Source organism: Nannobrachium achirus, assembly GCF_963921795.1.
Source record: "Nannobrachium achirus genome assembly, chromosome: 8".
Lineage (NCBI taxonomy): Eukaryota > Metazoa > Chordata > Actinopteri > Myctophiformes > Myctophidae > Nannobrachium > Nannobrachium achirus.
In genome coordinates this window covers 1706161-1722703 of record NC_137817.1, presented here as the reverse complement: position 1 = coordinate 1722703, position 16543 = coordinate 1706161, and the positions used below count along the sequence as shown (strand labels likewise).

Here is a 16543-nt window from a genome sequence, read left to right as displayed (position 1 = left end):
TATTTATTTATAATTTATTTATTTTATCTGGGATGTTTTTAAATTCATTTTATTTTTGCTAAGACAATATATTTTAAGTTATTCTTTGTATTAGGAATTTGTTTTACATTTGTATTTCATTTATGTTAAAGAAAGATAAAGAAAGTAAGTATGCCTGAGTTGGCCAACTTATCTACCTCCGAATACTATAGGTCTTGACTTTGATGCACTGCAGTATTGATTTTGAAAAGAGGGTAAGAGTTGTTGTTATGCCTTAGTTTGTGCCTGGCTTGTGGCTTACAGTACAGTTGGCTTGCTATGTACCACAGGAAAAAGGCATTCTTTGATACAGTATTGAAAAGATTTTAGGAGTATTGTTTAAAACAACAGGATTTGACAAGTTTACGTGTATAGGATAAGAGAACACAACACAGTGTTGTAAAAAAGAAATACAGGATTCCTTGTAAGAGAAGACAAGAGAACTGAAATGTAATTGACTAATTGTTGTTGTTTTTTTGTCATTTGATAGTTCTACTGTATTGAAAAGAGCATAAGAGAAAACAGTATTGTTAAAAGCAAAAAAAATACTGGAATTGTAAGAATTGTGGATTTTTTTGGGTAAGTTCTCTGGAAAATAAATGTGTTGAAAAAATCGTGAAAAAATCGTCACATCGTGATTCGTCAACCTTGAATCGTGATTCGAATCGAATCGTGGGTTTAGTGAATCGTGACAGGCCTACCACTCGGTCCCTTGCTCTCTCTATCTCTCTCTCTCTCCTTGCCCTGAAAAACGCATTTCGCAACGAAAAACGCAGCAGTGTGCAACCAGCTTTAGAGGAATTAATTTACCCAAAACCAAGTGCAGCCGCAAGGATGACTAGAAAAGAAAGTTTCTAAGAAATTTTAAGTGTGCCTGCAGCTCGCTAAGTCTGTGCAACCTTGTGTAGCGGTTCGTGTTAGCATTAGCGTTATTAACATTAGCATTTTTTGCATAAACTTTAACATTATTGTTCTTCATATGACACCACCCACATGTCTGTACGACAAACGGTTCACGAGAAAACGGGTCACTTCCTGTTTGGTGAGGGGCACTTCCTGTTTGGCGAAATAGGCCCCAATTAAGTTTAAGGACTCTTAATCTTGTCATTTGACGCAACCCGCGTGTCTGTATGACAAACGGTTCACGAGATCAAGGGTCACTTCCTGTTTGGTGAGGGGCACTTCCTGTTTGGCGAAATAGGCCCCAATTAAGGTCATGGACGATTAATGAATTAAAGCTGCAAGCAGCGATGACCGGGCCCTCGCAGCTCTACCCACGTCACAAGGCCAGCAGCCAATCAGAAACCAAACAGGAAGTCAGCCATTTCGACTAATTAGTGGCGTTTTGGCGCATTTTTGGCCGTTATCACGGGTCACACATTAACGACAGTTTTTTGAGAAAAAATTGTTTTGTGAGAAAAAAAAAGTTTTTTGAGAAAAAAAAAACGTTTTTTGAGAAAAAAAAAAGTTTTGAGGAAAAATTTTGAGGAAAAAAAAAATTGAGAAAAAAAATTTTTTCTCAATTTTTTTTTCTCAATTTTTTTTTCTCAAAATTTTTTTTTCTCAAATTTTTTTTTCTCAATTTTTTTTTCTCAATTTTTTTTTTTCTCAACATTTTTTTTTCTCAAATTTTTTTTTCTCAAATTTTTTTTCTAATTTTTTTTCTCAAAAATTTTTTTCTCAATTTTTTTTTTTCCTCAAAATTTTTCCTCAAAACGTTTTTTTTTTTCTCAAAAAACGTTTTTTTTTTCTCAAAAAACTTTTTTTTTCTCACAAAACAATTTTTTCTCAAAAAACTGTCGTTAATGTGTGACCCGTGATTTACTTCAAAATGCAAATAAACTTTCATTAGGCCTATCCGCAAAAAAATGTATCAGCTTGGAGGAGGTGGATTTTGGGGCTTTATCAAATAAACTAAATGCGCATTTGTGAATGGAAACGGGTCAGACAATAAATGCGTATAGATTATAACATTCTGGTCCATATCGTCCTCCAACTTAACACTTTCCCCTGCCGCTTAACGTCCATTGTATAGCGTTTATAGCCCACAAAACAAACCGGTTGTTTGTTACACACGGAGTGACACGGACCGTGTGTAAATTCCTCCCGTTTTCACCTCCCGGAGTCAAGCCATCCGTGGCTAACCCTTCCTCATCACACGGTATTGCGTGCCAAAAGTGGCCGATCTACAAGCTCACAGCAGCTTGCATCCGCGTCTCCGCGCCACGCTGTGTGCTTGCAGATCGGCCACCTTCCAGAGGACACCGAAATTTGCAGGATGAGCACTGTGCAGCGACCGAGTCACAGCAGTCAGACGTGCAGTGCTCAGATTCGGTCTGGAAAAAATCTGCCCGATCAATCCATAAGACCATCGCTAATTCGAATGACACCCGCAAATGGAAACATGCTAAATTAGCTTTGTCTTAATGAGAATTTCTGATAATTCGCTTCCCTAATTCGAATACGTTTATGGAAACATGCCTTATGTCTGCCTTAAATATTGCCTCTAGTCTAGTCAGTAAACACTGCTTATTCCACAGATCTTTCAAATGTTTAATGTTGTTTTATGTTTATACTTTTCTTCTCTGCTTTATTGTTAATCATGTGTACCTATTCTGTTAAGCTGCTCTGTAAAGCGCTTTGAGCTGCTTTTGTCATGAAAGCAGGGCCCGCGCGTATATGAAGGCGAATAGTCAACTGCCTAGAGCGGCACTTCTGAGAGGCGCCGAAAATGTGTTGGGGAAGAGGGAGAGAGAGAGAGGGAGAGAGCGAGCGAGGGCGAGCGAGGGAGGGAAGAAAAAAATAAAAAAATAAAAACGGGCAGCGGCAGTGTTGGCCAACCCGGTGCGTGCAGCTATTAAATGTGCCAATCACTGCACCTGAAGCCGCCTCGGGGGAGGGAGAGGCGCCCACGTAATGGCCAAGCAGCAGCCCTGCCCTGGTAAACACACACCCACTGAACTACCCGCCAAGTCTGAACAGAAGTAAACAGGAAGCACTGACAGGTAGTAAGAGCGAACGAATATAAATAGCAAACATGTCAAAAAGACTAACTCTAAAGATTATCAGGCTGTGAGTCCACGGTGTCCACCGTCATGTTCTGCTCAAGAAACTGTTGACAAATTGTCAAGAAGAAACTGTTGACAATGACAGCAGCGCTGGAGAGAATACACTACCAGGCAGGACCAGAGAAGGGCACACAGAGTTAAGGTGGTTGCACACTGCTGCGTTTTTCGGGCCGAATATCGGAGTGATTTTCGGAGCGCGTGAATAAAAAAATCAACCTCACGTTATGTCAGTCACGTTTGCACACTGCCGCCCGTTTCGCGCACCACTCGGTCCCTTGCTCTCTCTATCTCTCTCTCTCTCCTTGCCCTGAAAAACGCATTTCGCAACGAAAAACGCAGCAGTGTGCAACCAGCTTTAGAGGAATTAATTTACCCAAAACCAAGTGCAGCCGCAAGGATGACTAGAAAAGAAAATTTCTAAGAAATTTTAAGTGTGCCTGCAGCTCGCTAAGTCTGTGCAACCTTGTGTAGCGGTTGGTGTTAGCATTAGCGTTATTAACATTAGCATTTTTTGCATAAACTTTAACATTATTGTTCTTCATATGACACCACCCACATGTCTGTACGACAAACGGTTCACGAGAAAACGGGTCACTTCCTGTTTGGTGAGGGGCACTTCCTGTTTGGCGAAATAGGCCCCAATTAAGTTTAAGGACTCTTAATCTTGTCATTTGACGCAACCCGCGTGTCTGTATGACAAACGGTTCACGAGATCAAGGGTCACTTCCTGTTTGGTGAGGGGCACTTCCTGTTTGGCGAAATAGGCCCCAATTAAGGTCATGGACGATTAATGAATTAAAGCTGCAAGCAGCGATGACCGGGCCCTCGCAGCTCTACCCACGTCACAAGGCCAGCAGCCAATCAGAAACCAAACAGGAAGTCAGCCATTTCGACTAATTAGTGGCGTTTTGGCGCATTTTTGGCCGTTATCACGGGTCACACATTAACGACAGTTTTTTGAGAAAAAATTGTTTTGTGAGAAAAAAAAAGTTTTTTGAGAAAAAAAAAACGTTTTTTGAGAAAAAAAAAAGTTTTGAGGAAAAATTTTGAGAAAAAAATTTTTGAAAAAAAAAATGAGAAAAAAAAAATTTGAGAAAAAAAAATTTTTGAGAAAAAAAAATTTTGAGAAAAAAAAAATTTGAGAAAAAAAAATTGAGAAAAAAAAATTTGAGAAAAAAAAATTTTGAGAAAAAAAAATTGAGAAAAAAAAAATTGAGAAAAAAATTTTTTTGAGAAAAAAAAAATTTTTGAGAAAAAAAAAATTTGAGAAAAAAATGTTGAGAAAAAAAAAATGTATGACACCAGCCGCGAGTCTGTACGACAAACGGTTCATGAGTTATAGAGGCACTTCCTGTTTGGTGAAGGGCACTTCCTGTTATAGAGGGGGCGGGGCTTAATCAATTACAGCTCATCCCTATTGGTCGGAAAAAGACCAAAGTTGTGTGAGCATTTTACATTTTAAATGACGTTGCTAGGCAAAAAGTATGGCAGAGTTATGTGGCGCCAAAGTTTCTGGGTTTTTTTCGGAGTCCCCCATTCAAAGTCAATGGAGTTTTTGGGCGTCGTTTTTTGCGAATTACATCGCAATCGTATCGCGGATCGGAAAGAAAAGTAATAGCACACCATTCCCGGCCGAGCCGCACATTTTGATGTATAAATTGCGGGGGTGGCGTAAATCGTGCGGCACTTCCTGTTTGGTGAAGGGCACTTCCTGTTATAGAGGGGGCGGGGCTTAATCAATTACAGCTCATCCCTATTGGTCGGAAAAAGACCAAAGTTGTGTGAGCATTTTACATTTTAAATGACGTTGCTAGGCAAAAGTATGGCAGAGTTATGTGGCGCCAAAGTTTCTGGGTTTTTTTCGGAGTCCCCCATTCAAAGTCAATGGAGTTTTTGGGCGTCGTTTTTTGCGAATTACATCGCAATCGTATCGCGGATCGGAAAGAAAAGTAATAGCACACCATTCCCGGCCGAGCCGCACATTTTGATGTATATATTGCGGGGGTGGCGTAAATCGTGCGGCAGTTATTACGTGCCGAAGTTTCCCCCATTCTAAGTCAATGGGGTTTTTTGGCGTCGTTTTTTGCGAATTACGTCGCAATGGTAACGCGGATCGGAAAGAAAAGTAATAGCACCCCATTCCCGGCCGAGCCGCACGTTTTGATGTATATATTGCGTCGGTGGTGTAAATCGTGCGGCAGTTATTACGTGCCGAAATTTGCAAGGAACTTAATTACTTAAGTATGGCGGATTACAATAAGTGTTTTGCCATTGCGTTGCATGGCAGGCACACTTAATTATACAAGAGGATTTTCAGAGGCTCATTACAGTAATGCCCGCCGCCGCTCCGACGGAGCTTGCCTATAGCGCCGTTTCTGTCTCCTCCGGCGCTGATGAAAGGTGCTGCACTGAGACTGGTGCTGTGTTGTTTTTTAGCGTGCAATGAATTTCACGTCCCTTTTACTTGTAAATGGTATTGTTGACAACAAAGTTGAAACCTTGAACCTTGAATCTATTGATGAAGGCAGAAAAAAGCACAGCAAAAAACACGAAATAAGAAAAAAAGACTACACCATTAATGAATTGGGGAAAAGAATGTACATCTTCCTTGGCTGTCATTTTATTGCTTCTACATGATGTGAATATTATGCATCATTCACATCTTTTCCAGTGTTAATACTTATTATTACATCTCTATTAAAGTGTGTCTCCCATTACAGTACAAGTCCTGAACATTCTGTTAAGTTCTGTGACACTGTTTATTCCAGAGCAATCTAACGTCATTTCATGGAAAACAAAAAAGATCATAAAAACCAGAGAAATCGTTTTAATAATATCTCATAATAGCACAACTCTAATTAGTGAGCACAACTGGAGGGAATTATAATATTAAATGATGATATTAAAGATGTATAGTTTACTGCAGGGGTTCTCAAACCTTTTTAGGCCGTGACCCCCAAAATAAAAAGATATTTGAACTGGGGACCCCCACAGAGACTTCTCGATTTATTGTAAGATTACATTTAATGTGACTCGGTTCCACAGATGAATATTGTGAAAATAGCAGATCTATATTGCTGTTGTAAAAAATAGCCGATCTACATTGTAAAAAATAGCCGATCTACATTGTAAAAAATAGCCGATCTACATGCTCACAACGCCTCGCAATGCGAGGCATTGTGAGCATGTAGATCGGCTATTTTTTACAATGTAGATCGGCTATTTTTTACAACGTTCGCCTCTTGCTTACTTAATATTTGTCCGTTTTGTTATTAAAACGGTCTTGAAAGTCCTTAAATTGTCACTTTTATAAATGTGCAGATATCCTACACTTTTACTGCATGTTGGTTTGTTTACCGTTGAGTGAAAAAAATAAATTACATTAAAGGAGTAGTTCACCCCCAAAATGAAAATGTTTCTATTGATTACTCATGCCATGGAGACTAGAGTTCAATAATATTTTTAGTTTTTTGTCGCATTCCTAAAACAAAAATGTGATAACAATAAATTTACCCCCATTCGTTCCGGATGGGGACCCGTTTCGAAACGGGTCACCATCCGGAATCAATGGGGGTAAATTTACTCGAATAAAATTTTTGTCTTAGGAATGTGACAAAAACCAAAAAATATTATTGAACTCTACTCTCCATGGCATGAGTAATCAATAGAAAAAAAGTCATTTTGGGGGTGAACTACTCCTTTAAGCTGGGACCCCCACCAAATAATTTGGGGACTCCACTTGGGGTCCCGACCCCAAGCTTGAGAACCACTGGTTTACTGCATGGCTGTTTGTGTGATCATCGGGGAGAGTTATAAATTATTAGATATAAATAAACGTGAGCCGCGCGCGGGGGGTCGAAGGACTAAGACTTTCAGATGACAGGAAATGTACGAGGCGTAATATTGCAAATTCAATAAAATATGAAAAATAAAAAATAAAACGTTTGACTTTGAGTTTCTGATATAAGAGATACACAAAGGCTTCTAAATATACACGCACGCACGCACACACACACACGCACGCACACGCACACGCACACACACACACACACAAACAAAATAAAATAAAATTTGCTTTTCAAATATTGCAGCACTACTGGAAGACCAGTACTTTTCAAATGATGAGTTATTATATGGATTAATGGTTGTGTATTGGCTTTAGTTGGGACCACTATTTCAGTAGCCTCGATAACCAGGCTTTTATTTTCATTCGCGTTCGGCTCCAAAATAAAAGCCTGGGCAATTCTGTTGACATTCCAGATATAGGAAGTGGGAGTCTACCTTTCATTTCCCTCAGCCAATCAGAGCAGGGGGGTGTGGCGCATAGATCACTGAACCAATAGGGAGCCTGCATTGGATTCCAGCGCTAAGTTTGGTTGGTCAGGTTTGGTTAAAGGGATAGTTCAACCCCAAAATTACTTTATTTTTTTTAAATCACCCCATGGAGACGTGAATTCATGGATATTTATTTTTGTCGTATTCCTAAGAAAATAATTTGAGGAGACTCTTTGTGTCTCCATAGGGAACAAAGCAGGCTCTTTGTGTCTCCATGGGGAACAAAGTAGGCTCTTTGTGTCTCCATAGGGAACAAAGCAGGCTCTTTGTGTCTCCATAGGGAACAAAGCAGGCTCTTTGTGTCTCCATGGCTCTTTGTGTCTCCATAGGGAACAAAGCAGGCTCTTTGTGTCTCCATAGGGAACAAAGCAGGCTCTTTGTGTCTCCATAGGGAACAAAGCAGGCTCTTTGTGTCTCCATAGGGAACAAAGCAGACTCTTTGTGTCTCCATAGGGAACAAAGCAGGCTCTTTGTGTCTCCATAGGGAACAAAGCAGGCTCTTTGTGTCTCCATAGGGAACAAAGCAGGCTCTTTGTGTCTCCATAGGGAACCACTGATGGTCGTCAAATTATTGGCTTATAGGAATGTGACAAAAACTAAAAAATAATCAATAAAATGTATTTTTAGTGAACTACCCCTTTAAGACCCAAAGTCATTGGGGATGAGACGATAACCGTTATTATCATTTATGTTAAAAAAAGGGGGGGAAATTGTAATAATCGTGAAGATTTTAATTCATGGTGAAACTGTCCTATGATGAATTGGCTTTTGTTGAGCTGTAGTTTCAGTTCCACTTAAACCCTCTTATTATTTCACTCTGATTCTACAACCGTTAACTCGTTGTGAGCTTGTAGAATCGTGTGTGAGCTTGTAGATCGGCTATTTTTGGGGAGATCGTCCAGTAATCCAACGTGTCGTTTTCGTATCGCCACATCCCTAGCAGAGATGTCCAAATGCCTCGGCGCTCACTGAGAGTTTTCTGGTTAACGATTAAACAACCAGACGTTTAAAGCCTGAAATTAGTACTTTATATATTATTATTATGACTTTAAGTTCATAACGGCTGAAAGACATCATGACCTCTCTTAACGTCTCCACATAATCACCCCTCAGAGATGGCTTTGTCGAACGTGGCAACCTGACGTTTATAAAATACTATCTAGTAAAAACACTCACACTCCTCCATCAAAAAAAATCAAATAAGATTGATTAAAATCCAGCTTTTGCGTCTCCTGAAACAAAAACAAGAAACAAAAAAAGAACTTTTTTGAATTAAGACACAAGTTTAGCCCTCAGACGTATTAGCGTCTTCGGAGCGAGCTTCGGCCAGTAGTATTATTTAGTTTACAATAATGTACATGTTTATGTTCAGTAATACAGGAAACAGTCTGAGTTAAGTCATGTGCAGGCCTGTTCACAGCAGCACTGGAGATGGTCTGGGTTATCATGGTCAATACATGCTCCTTCCAACATCATGAAAACAAACAAACAAAAACAAAAATAACTTTTGTTTCGGACGGACTTTCCAAACTACAAACTAGTATGGAAGGTCCAGACATCTGGGGCTTGCAGGCAGAGGTGTTCAAATGGATCCAAATGGACCTTAACGGGACCTTTTGGTTCCATTTGTACACGATTTTTACGATATAAATTGGCTTCTCAGAGATAGAAATGCCATTAAATGAGGGGCCATAGCCTGATGCATGTCAAACCGGGGGTCCTTGAAATTAAAATGGTTGAGAAATCACAGCTAGAGCCGTAGAAACTCTTCTCTAATGGGTGGTCTCTGGGCTATAGATGAATTTTCAAATGGGGGGGTCTGCGGGCTAATAAGTGTCAATGTGGGGGTCCTTGACATGACAACGTTTGAGGACCACTGGACTAGGGGATTGGAGTTGCCATCCGCTGGGATGTGACGTCCAAATATCTCTCCCTGGGTGCAGGTACTCCCCCAAAAAAAGATTTTCAGAAGTTCTGAATGACGTCAAAACATAGTAGTTATCATCGCCTCCCTTTTCCGAAAGAAGTCTGGAGGAAGGAAGGAGCATGTATTAGACTGTAGGATGCACATACAGTAGTACAGTAAGTACAGTAGTACAGTAAGTACAGTAGTACAGTAGTACAGTAAGTACAGTAGTACAGTAAGTACAGTATACGCATCATCAATGAAACGCATGTCTGCAGCTTCCAGCTTAAAACAAAGGGTTAAAATAGAAAGACTTCCAGTGTCCAGTATTAAATACATCTTTTCCAGTTGTCAACAGTGTTATTTCATAGACTCTAGCACCAGCAGAAAACATCATAAATCAGGGGTCTTCAACGTTTTCAGGCCAAGGACCCCTTAGCTGAGAGAGAGAGATGAAGCAGGGACCCCCAGATTCCATATAGTTTCATTGTTTGACAGCACAATTATCAGTGTATTTTGTATTCATGTCAATTTGTGTTTTCAGATATTTAACCACTTGAAACCGTCAATACTTAATAAACTCGACCTTTCACTCTGTACTTAGTCTGCTCTTTTTCCCCTCTACACCAAACCTCTTTGCCGAAAATAGCCGGCTATTTTTCTCAGAATATGGACGTTATGGACGTTAGTGGTTAATACAGTATAAAAAAGGAGAACAAAAATTTCTATCACACAAAGATTTGAAGGACCCCCTGTAGTAACCGTGAGGACCCCCTAGGGGTCCTGGACCCCCTGTTGAAGACCCCTGTCATAGATCATCATAAAGGTTGAGCATTGCAGTAGTAATGAACAGCTTTGTGTCGGGCAGCTCGGTCAATAGAGCTCGGTGTTTGAGCGACGCCGCGTTCAGAGATTTGGAGGACCCCATGTAGTAACTCTGAGGACCCCCTGTTGAAGACCCTTGTACTAAGACTTACAGTGAGTAGTGTAGGAGCTGATGGTGTCGCGATGACCTCAGCGATCCATCTCCCTGGGATAATCTAAGACATGTTTACCCCCAAATCCCAGGGTCCCTGGGATTTGGGGGGTCCTTGGCGTGAATAAGACGCCTTCGTTCTCGGCCAATAATGACAATAAGACCTACAGATGCATCTTGAGAACTTCACAAGTCATGCCATCGGCAATACAGTTGATTGACAGTAAATTGTTAGAACATTGGCTGTGAGAAAGGAGGACATTTGTAAAGGTGCTGTTATGTAAATGCTGCTCAGATCCTTTTTGCCAATGAAAATAAAGTGTTGAAAAGTGTTGTTTTCAGTAACAAAAGAGAAGAAGTAGCAAGGATAAACAGTGAACAGAGATTACAGTGGGGAAAATACGTATTTCTATAAAAAAAAGCAGGAAAGGTACAGGAAAATGGCACATCTGTACATACCTACAGATGTGCCAGAACATTTTTCCACCTCATGTGAATGAACGTATCCCTGCCCAGCTCTGACTGATTCATATTTAGATCTCTAATAGTTGGAAAACAACTATTGAATATCAACTGTGGCAGTGCTGTTATGGTGCTGTGCTGTTAGGAATCTGTGGTATGATGTGATCATGGTTGTACAAATGCTCTCCTTTCTCACAGACAATGTTCTGTTCACTGACACTCCACTGACTAGGGCATTCACCCTGATATTAGAATTCTCGAATATCAAAGTCACTATTCGACGCATTTTAAATGTTTTATTGTTTTCTCTTTAAAAATATATATAGGCCTAGTTTATAGAGCTTGGCGAGATAGGAAGTCATAAGAAGGAGTTGTCAATGCCCCTGGTGGATGAATTTGTTAATGCTCTATACCAGGGGTTCTCAAACCTTTTTAGGCCGTGACCCCCAAAATAAACATATTTGAACTGGGGACCCCCACCCTGACAAGCACTTGGAATTGTAGGTATTACATTTAATGTGACTCGGTTCCGCAGATAAATATTGTGAAAATAGCAGATCTACATGCTCACAACGCCTCGCGTTGCGAGGCGTTGTGAGCATGTAGATCTGCTATTTTCACAATGTTCGCCTCTTGCTTACTTAATATTTGACAGTTTGGCCAGTCCTGTAGAATATTTGACGACTCGAATACTTTGAGGTTGAATAATTCAAATACTAAAAATCACTATTTTGTGAATGCCCTGCTACTGACGTACCAATGGTAGGACAAGGTGAGGTTCTCAGATATCACGTCTCTACCACCCTGACCTCCAGCAGTAAGACTAGCATGTTATTTCTAAGACAGCAGATTAGATCTTTAGAAAACGCTCCAGAAAGTGCAGGAAAAATTATAGAAAAACTAAATTAAAGTGTCTGAATACAGCAAAGAAAACAGTCCTGATCCAGCATTGTATTGCAGAGCCTATGAGAGGGGTTTTAGAGTCCAGACAATGCATCTTATTGCAGATTCTCTTATTCTAAGGTAATTTTAAACCAGACCAAGTTGTTGTTCTCACCAGATGGGCTGTAAGGGCCTTTCGCACGGGAAGCGACTGACACGTTTCACACAGGAAGTAGAGATGTGACGTTCACAAACGAATCAAATCTTTTGAACGGCTCTTTTCAGTGAGCCAGATCCATGGCTCTGGCTCACTTCAAAGAGCCATAATAAATCTCTAACAGGAAGCGACTGACACAGGGAGGAATTCAGTTACACTCCCACAAAATGGTCACCTTTGTGTTCCGCTTCACGTACCGCACAAGCCTGTCCGCCCGAAGGCTGAAATGTCTTGAGCTTTTTTTCTCCTACTTAACGCGTTAAAGCGGCCTTTAAAGCGGCCTTTAAAGCGGTCTTTAAAGCGCGTCTATTCACGCGAGGAGCGCAGCGCGACCTCGATGATCCAAGAAATGAGAACGCAGACGTTGTGCCACTTCCCGCCTGAAAGGCCTTTTACAACATTACCATTGTTTTACGTTCTTCGTCATTATCGCCATGATCAAAATAATAACTGAGAAACAAAACAAAAGAAAATAATACAAACAATCGTATTGATGGGGTAATCTTAAAAGTAAACATGCGTATTCAGCTGAAAACACTCCACCATCACAACGAGACGCCGTCATTAAACATCGTCGAGGTCTTCTTCTGTTGAGCTTGAACGTTTGACATCATTCCGATTGGCAGTCCCTTACGTCTCCCGAAACACACACATTACCACGCCCTCCAATTAAAAGAAACACACACATTACCACGCCCTCCAATTAAAAGAAACACACACATTACCACGCCCTCCAATTAAAAGAAACACACACATTACCACGCCCTCCAATTAAAAGCCAATTAAGAGACGGGGTCAATGGGATAATTATAGCCAGGTGCTGCTTGTTTGTAAAAGGAATTAAATTAACAATGTGGTGAAGAGTCCACTTCACTGTGATGTAGAAAGGAAAAGAGAGACATGTATGGCAAAGGGACAGACAGAGAGACATGGCATGAAGACAGACAGAGGGACAAGTTCCAATACTCACATCTCTGCTTCTGTCCTCAGCTCGATGGTGGCACGATGAAACCTGACGACCTACTGAAATATGTGCTCTGACATCATGCTCTGATGTCACTGTGATGTCAGGGGAACCACTCTTAACAGTCTTCTTTTGTTGATACGCCTGACACTGTGCCCTGACACATCACTGTGACATCACAGGTGACATCACAGTGATGTCAGACACTCAGAGCAGGGATCTCCATATATGGGCATAAAGGGGATTCTGTTAGGGATCTCCATATATGGGCATACAAGGGATTATGTTAGGGATCTCCATATATGGGCATAAAAGTGATTCTGTTAGGGATCTCCATATATGGGCATAAAAGAGATTATGTTAGGGATCTCCATATATGGGCATAAAAGGGATTGTATCCCAGATGATGCCCTGTTAGGAGAACCACACTAACAGACTCCATATATGGCCAAGACAGATTGCTTTTCAGCCTTAGGTGGTCTTACTGGTATCTCTCTCTTTTTCTTTTTTATCACACGATTTTGCAACCCATTTTCACCCAGTGCCAATTGCCAATGTATTCCTGGGCTCTGCTCTCCCTCTGCCGCGCCTGGGGAGACAACGGACTGACCTCATGCTTCCTTCAACGCATGAGTAGTCCAAGTTGTTTCTTTTCACCTGACAGGGGAGATTTCCCCGGGATGGACGTAGCGCGTGGAAGGAACACGTTATTCCAACCAGTTCCTTTCCCCTCCATCAGGCGCCCCGGCTGGCCAGGGGGAGGCAGTATAGAGACCAGGATTACTGCATGTTTTTGTGAGGGTACCAACACGAATTGATCCGAATGTAAACCGATAAAACGTCTGCGGTGGCATAAATACCACCGGGGTCCATAAGATGGGTCACAGATATCTGCAGGTCACCAGTTCCACCGTAACCACCAACCTCCCACTGGAGGACAGACGACAAGAGGAGGCAGAGCTTGTGTGAGTGGTGGAGAGAGAGAGAGAGAGAGAGAGAGAGAGAGAGAGAGAGAGAGAGAGAGAGACATAGAGACATGGAGAGAGAGAATCGTAAAGGGTAGCAGGCTGGTCGGTTAAAAAACGCGGCCGAACCTCTCGTCACCGAGTCTGTTTATCGACCACGAAGGGTTAACCCAGAACCTGTTGAAGTTCTGTTTCCATAACAACCAGAAACACATCCGGAGGAGGGAGTGTTGTATACCCATATATGGAATACACAACAGGGAGTGGGAGGAGCTACGTCGTTTAAAAAAACAAAAGCTCTGAGAGGTTCAACAGAACCACCTCCGTAGCAAGATGCCCGGATCCGTCAGAGTTCCGCAGCCGACGCAAACGCCTCAAACAAACTGTTTCCTGGTTCCGCTTATCGATCTTGTTCTCGCCGGAAGGAAGAGATGTTTAGTCTCTGTCGAAAAGGTTTGCGACTTTAAAAGGTTCAAGACTTCAGTTCCAAAAGTTCCAAACTGGTCCTAAAGGTACCAAACCAGTCCATATTTCAGGCCCAAAGGTACCAAATGGTCCATGTAACAGTCTTAAAGGTACCAAACCGGTCCATATTTGGGTCCTAAAAAGGTTCCAATCCCAGGTACGGGTTCCGGGTCCGGTTCCGGTTCCGGGTCTGGTTCCGGGTCCGGGTTCCGGGTCCGTCAGACCAGCGACCCGGCTCTGCTCTGCGCGGGCACCATGACGGGCACGGCGCCCATGCGCTCCAGCGTGGCCTGGCTCACGGCGTACGAGTGCGCCAGGCCGGGCTTCGTGCCCGCTGCGCCCACCGCCGAGCCGTTGCTGCCAACGCCGCCAACGCCGCCGCGGGGGGGCGGGGAGGGGGCGGAGTTGGTGGTGACCACCAAGGTCTTGGGCGGAGGGAGGGTGTGGCTGCCGTTGGCCATGGTGGCGGTGGCCCCGCCCCCTGGCGACTGGTGGTGGTGATGGTGGTGATGGTGATGCGCGTGGCGAGACAGCGGGGCAGAGCTGGGCGCCACGGGCGGCGTTGGGGCACCGCCCCCGTGCCCGTGGCTGTGCCCGTGCCCGGCGTGCGCGGGGGACGCCGCGCTCTGCCCGCGTGGAGGCGCGTGCCCGTGCGTGCCGCCGCCGTGCGCGGCGCTGGAGAAGGTGCGGTGCGTGTCGCCGTTGTAGCGCGTGTAGGAGTGCGTGTCGTAGCTGGTGGTCTTGGCAACGGCGTTGTGCGTGTCGTAGCTGGTCTTGCCCGTGGCGTTGTGCGTGTCGTAGCTGGTCTTGCCCGTGGCGTTGTGCGTGTCGTAGCTGGTCTTGCCCGTGGGGTTGTGCGTGTCGTAGCTGCTCTTGCCCGTGGGGTTGTGCCAGTAGCGGCTGTTGTAGGTGTTGGTGGACGTCAGAGTGTCGTTCTCAGACGACGAGGCGTCGCCGTGGAAGGCCTTGGCCGACGACGAGCGCTTGGGAGGGAGATCGTCCTCTCTGTAAGGAGGAGAACGTTGACGTTAGTTTCACTTAAAGGACAACTTGGCTTAACAGTTATGACACTTTTGTTTGGCGCTGCATTGATAAGTTGTGCTTAAAGGACCAGGTCACCTCTGGGACAACCAGATCTTATTTTATTGTTGTGTGGGACACGATCAACACAATCCTGAGTTATTTTTTGTGTTCAATCTGTGTTTTTAGATATTTTAGTATTTCAGCCGATTTCAGCATGCTACAACTGGTCATATGATGCAAAATGCATCATATGACCAGTTGTATCATGCTGAAATACTTAAATATCTAAAAACACAGATTGAACACAAAAAATAATTCAGGATTGTGTTGATCGTGTCCCACACAACAATAAGATAAGATCCTGTTGTCCCAGAGGTGACCTGGTCCTTTAAAGGAGGAGGAGCAGGAATCTTTCTTTATCTAAATAGTGACACATATCTCTCAAAGACCCAGGGCCACTAAGGATGTCCAAATACATTTTAAATAAATAAATACACAAAAGACATAGGCACATTTGAAGTTATGATCAGTTTCTCCCTCTACACCCTCTACACCCTGTACTTCCCTCTACTTCCCTCTACTTCGGGACCACGCGTCATCCGTGAAGTGACGTTCCGTCACAGCTAAGACAGTGCCTCGGCTCGTTTCAGTCAGTGAGACAGACAGACAGACAGTCACCCCCCTCCCCTCTGCCTGTTCCTGCAGGACTCTGCGGTCTGCACTGAGAGAGTGAACAATTAGTGAAATAATTGTTCAATGTTCTGATTGTGTGTACTTTAGCCTACTTCATTATGAGCTTGTAGATTGGCCACTACGCGTCGCATCCTAGGCTACTCTCCATGCAAGAATGAGATGAGAGTACTTTTACCTAGGTAAAATATGAGAGTATCTTTTCCACCATTGCCCGTCCTATATTCTCGCACCGCACTCGTTGCTCGCATGGGCCGTCTGCGAGACCACAAAGTGTCCGTGTGAGAATAGGAGTCGCTTATTGATCAAAAACCATGCAGCTGCTTTATCAGCCGGGCAAATGTGTATGGAATATGGATATGATGGACAATGGCTGGGCAGCATAAAGAGACGGCACGCGTCACTTTGTGAAGGACCTTATAATAACTTTATTTCCAGTGGAAAACATTTGTCTACCTTCTTTTGGGTGAGTTAATTCAATGTCGTGTCATCGTTTGCTCCAGATGTAGAGAACACATGAATCGAGAGGCAGGGGGAAAAACAGGAGAAAAAACGAAACAAAAAAAAAAAAC

The 16543-nt window shown here is 42.9% G+C and overlaps 1 protein-coding gene across 1 annotated transcript in view; it reads right to left on the bottom strand.

Moving 5' to 3' along the window:
• Positions 1–14476: 14476 nt before the first annotated feature.
• igsf11 (immunoglobulin superfamily member 11) overlaps positions 14477–16543 on the bottom strand; it is a gene marked incomplete at both ends in the record, with an annotated part of 255072 nt that continues 253005 nt past the window's right edge. Inside the window, one exon of the mRNA XM_080731124.1 lies at positions 14477–15263. Within this exon, the coding sequence (XP_080587250.1) occupies positions 14477–15263 (787 nt within the window). The remainder of the gene's footprint in view (positions 15264–16543) is intronic.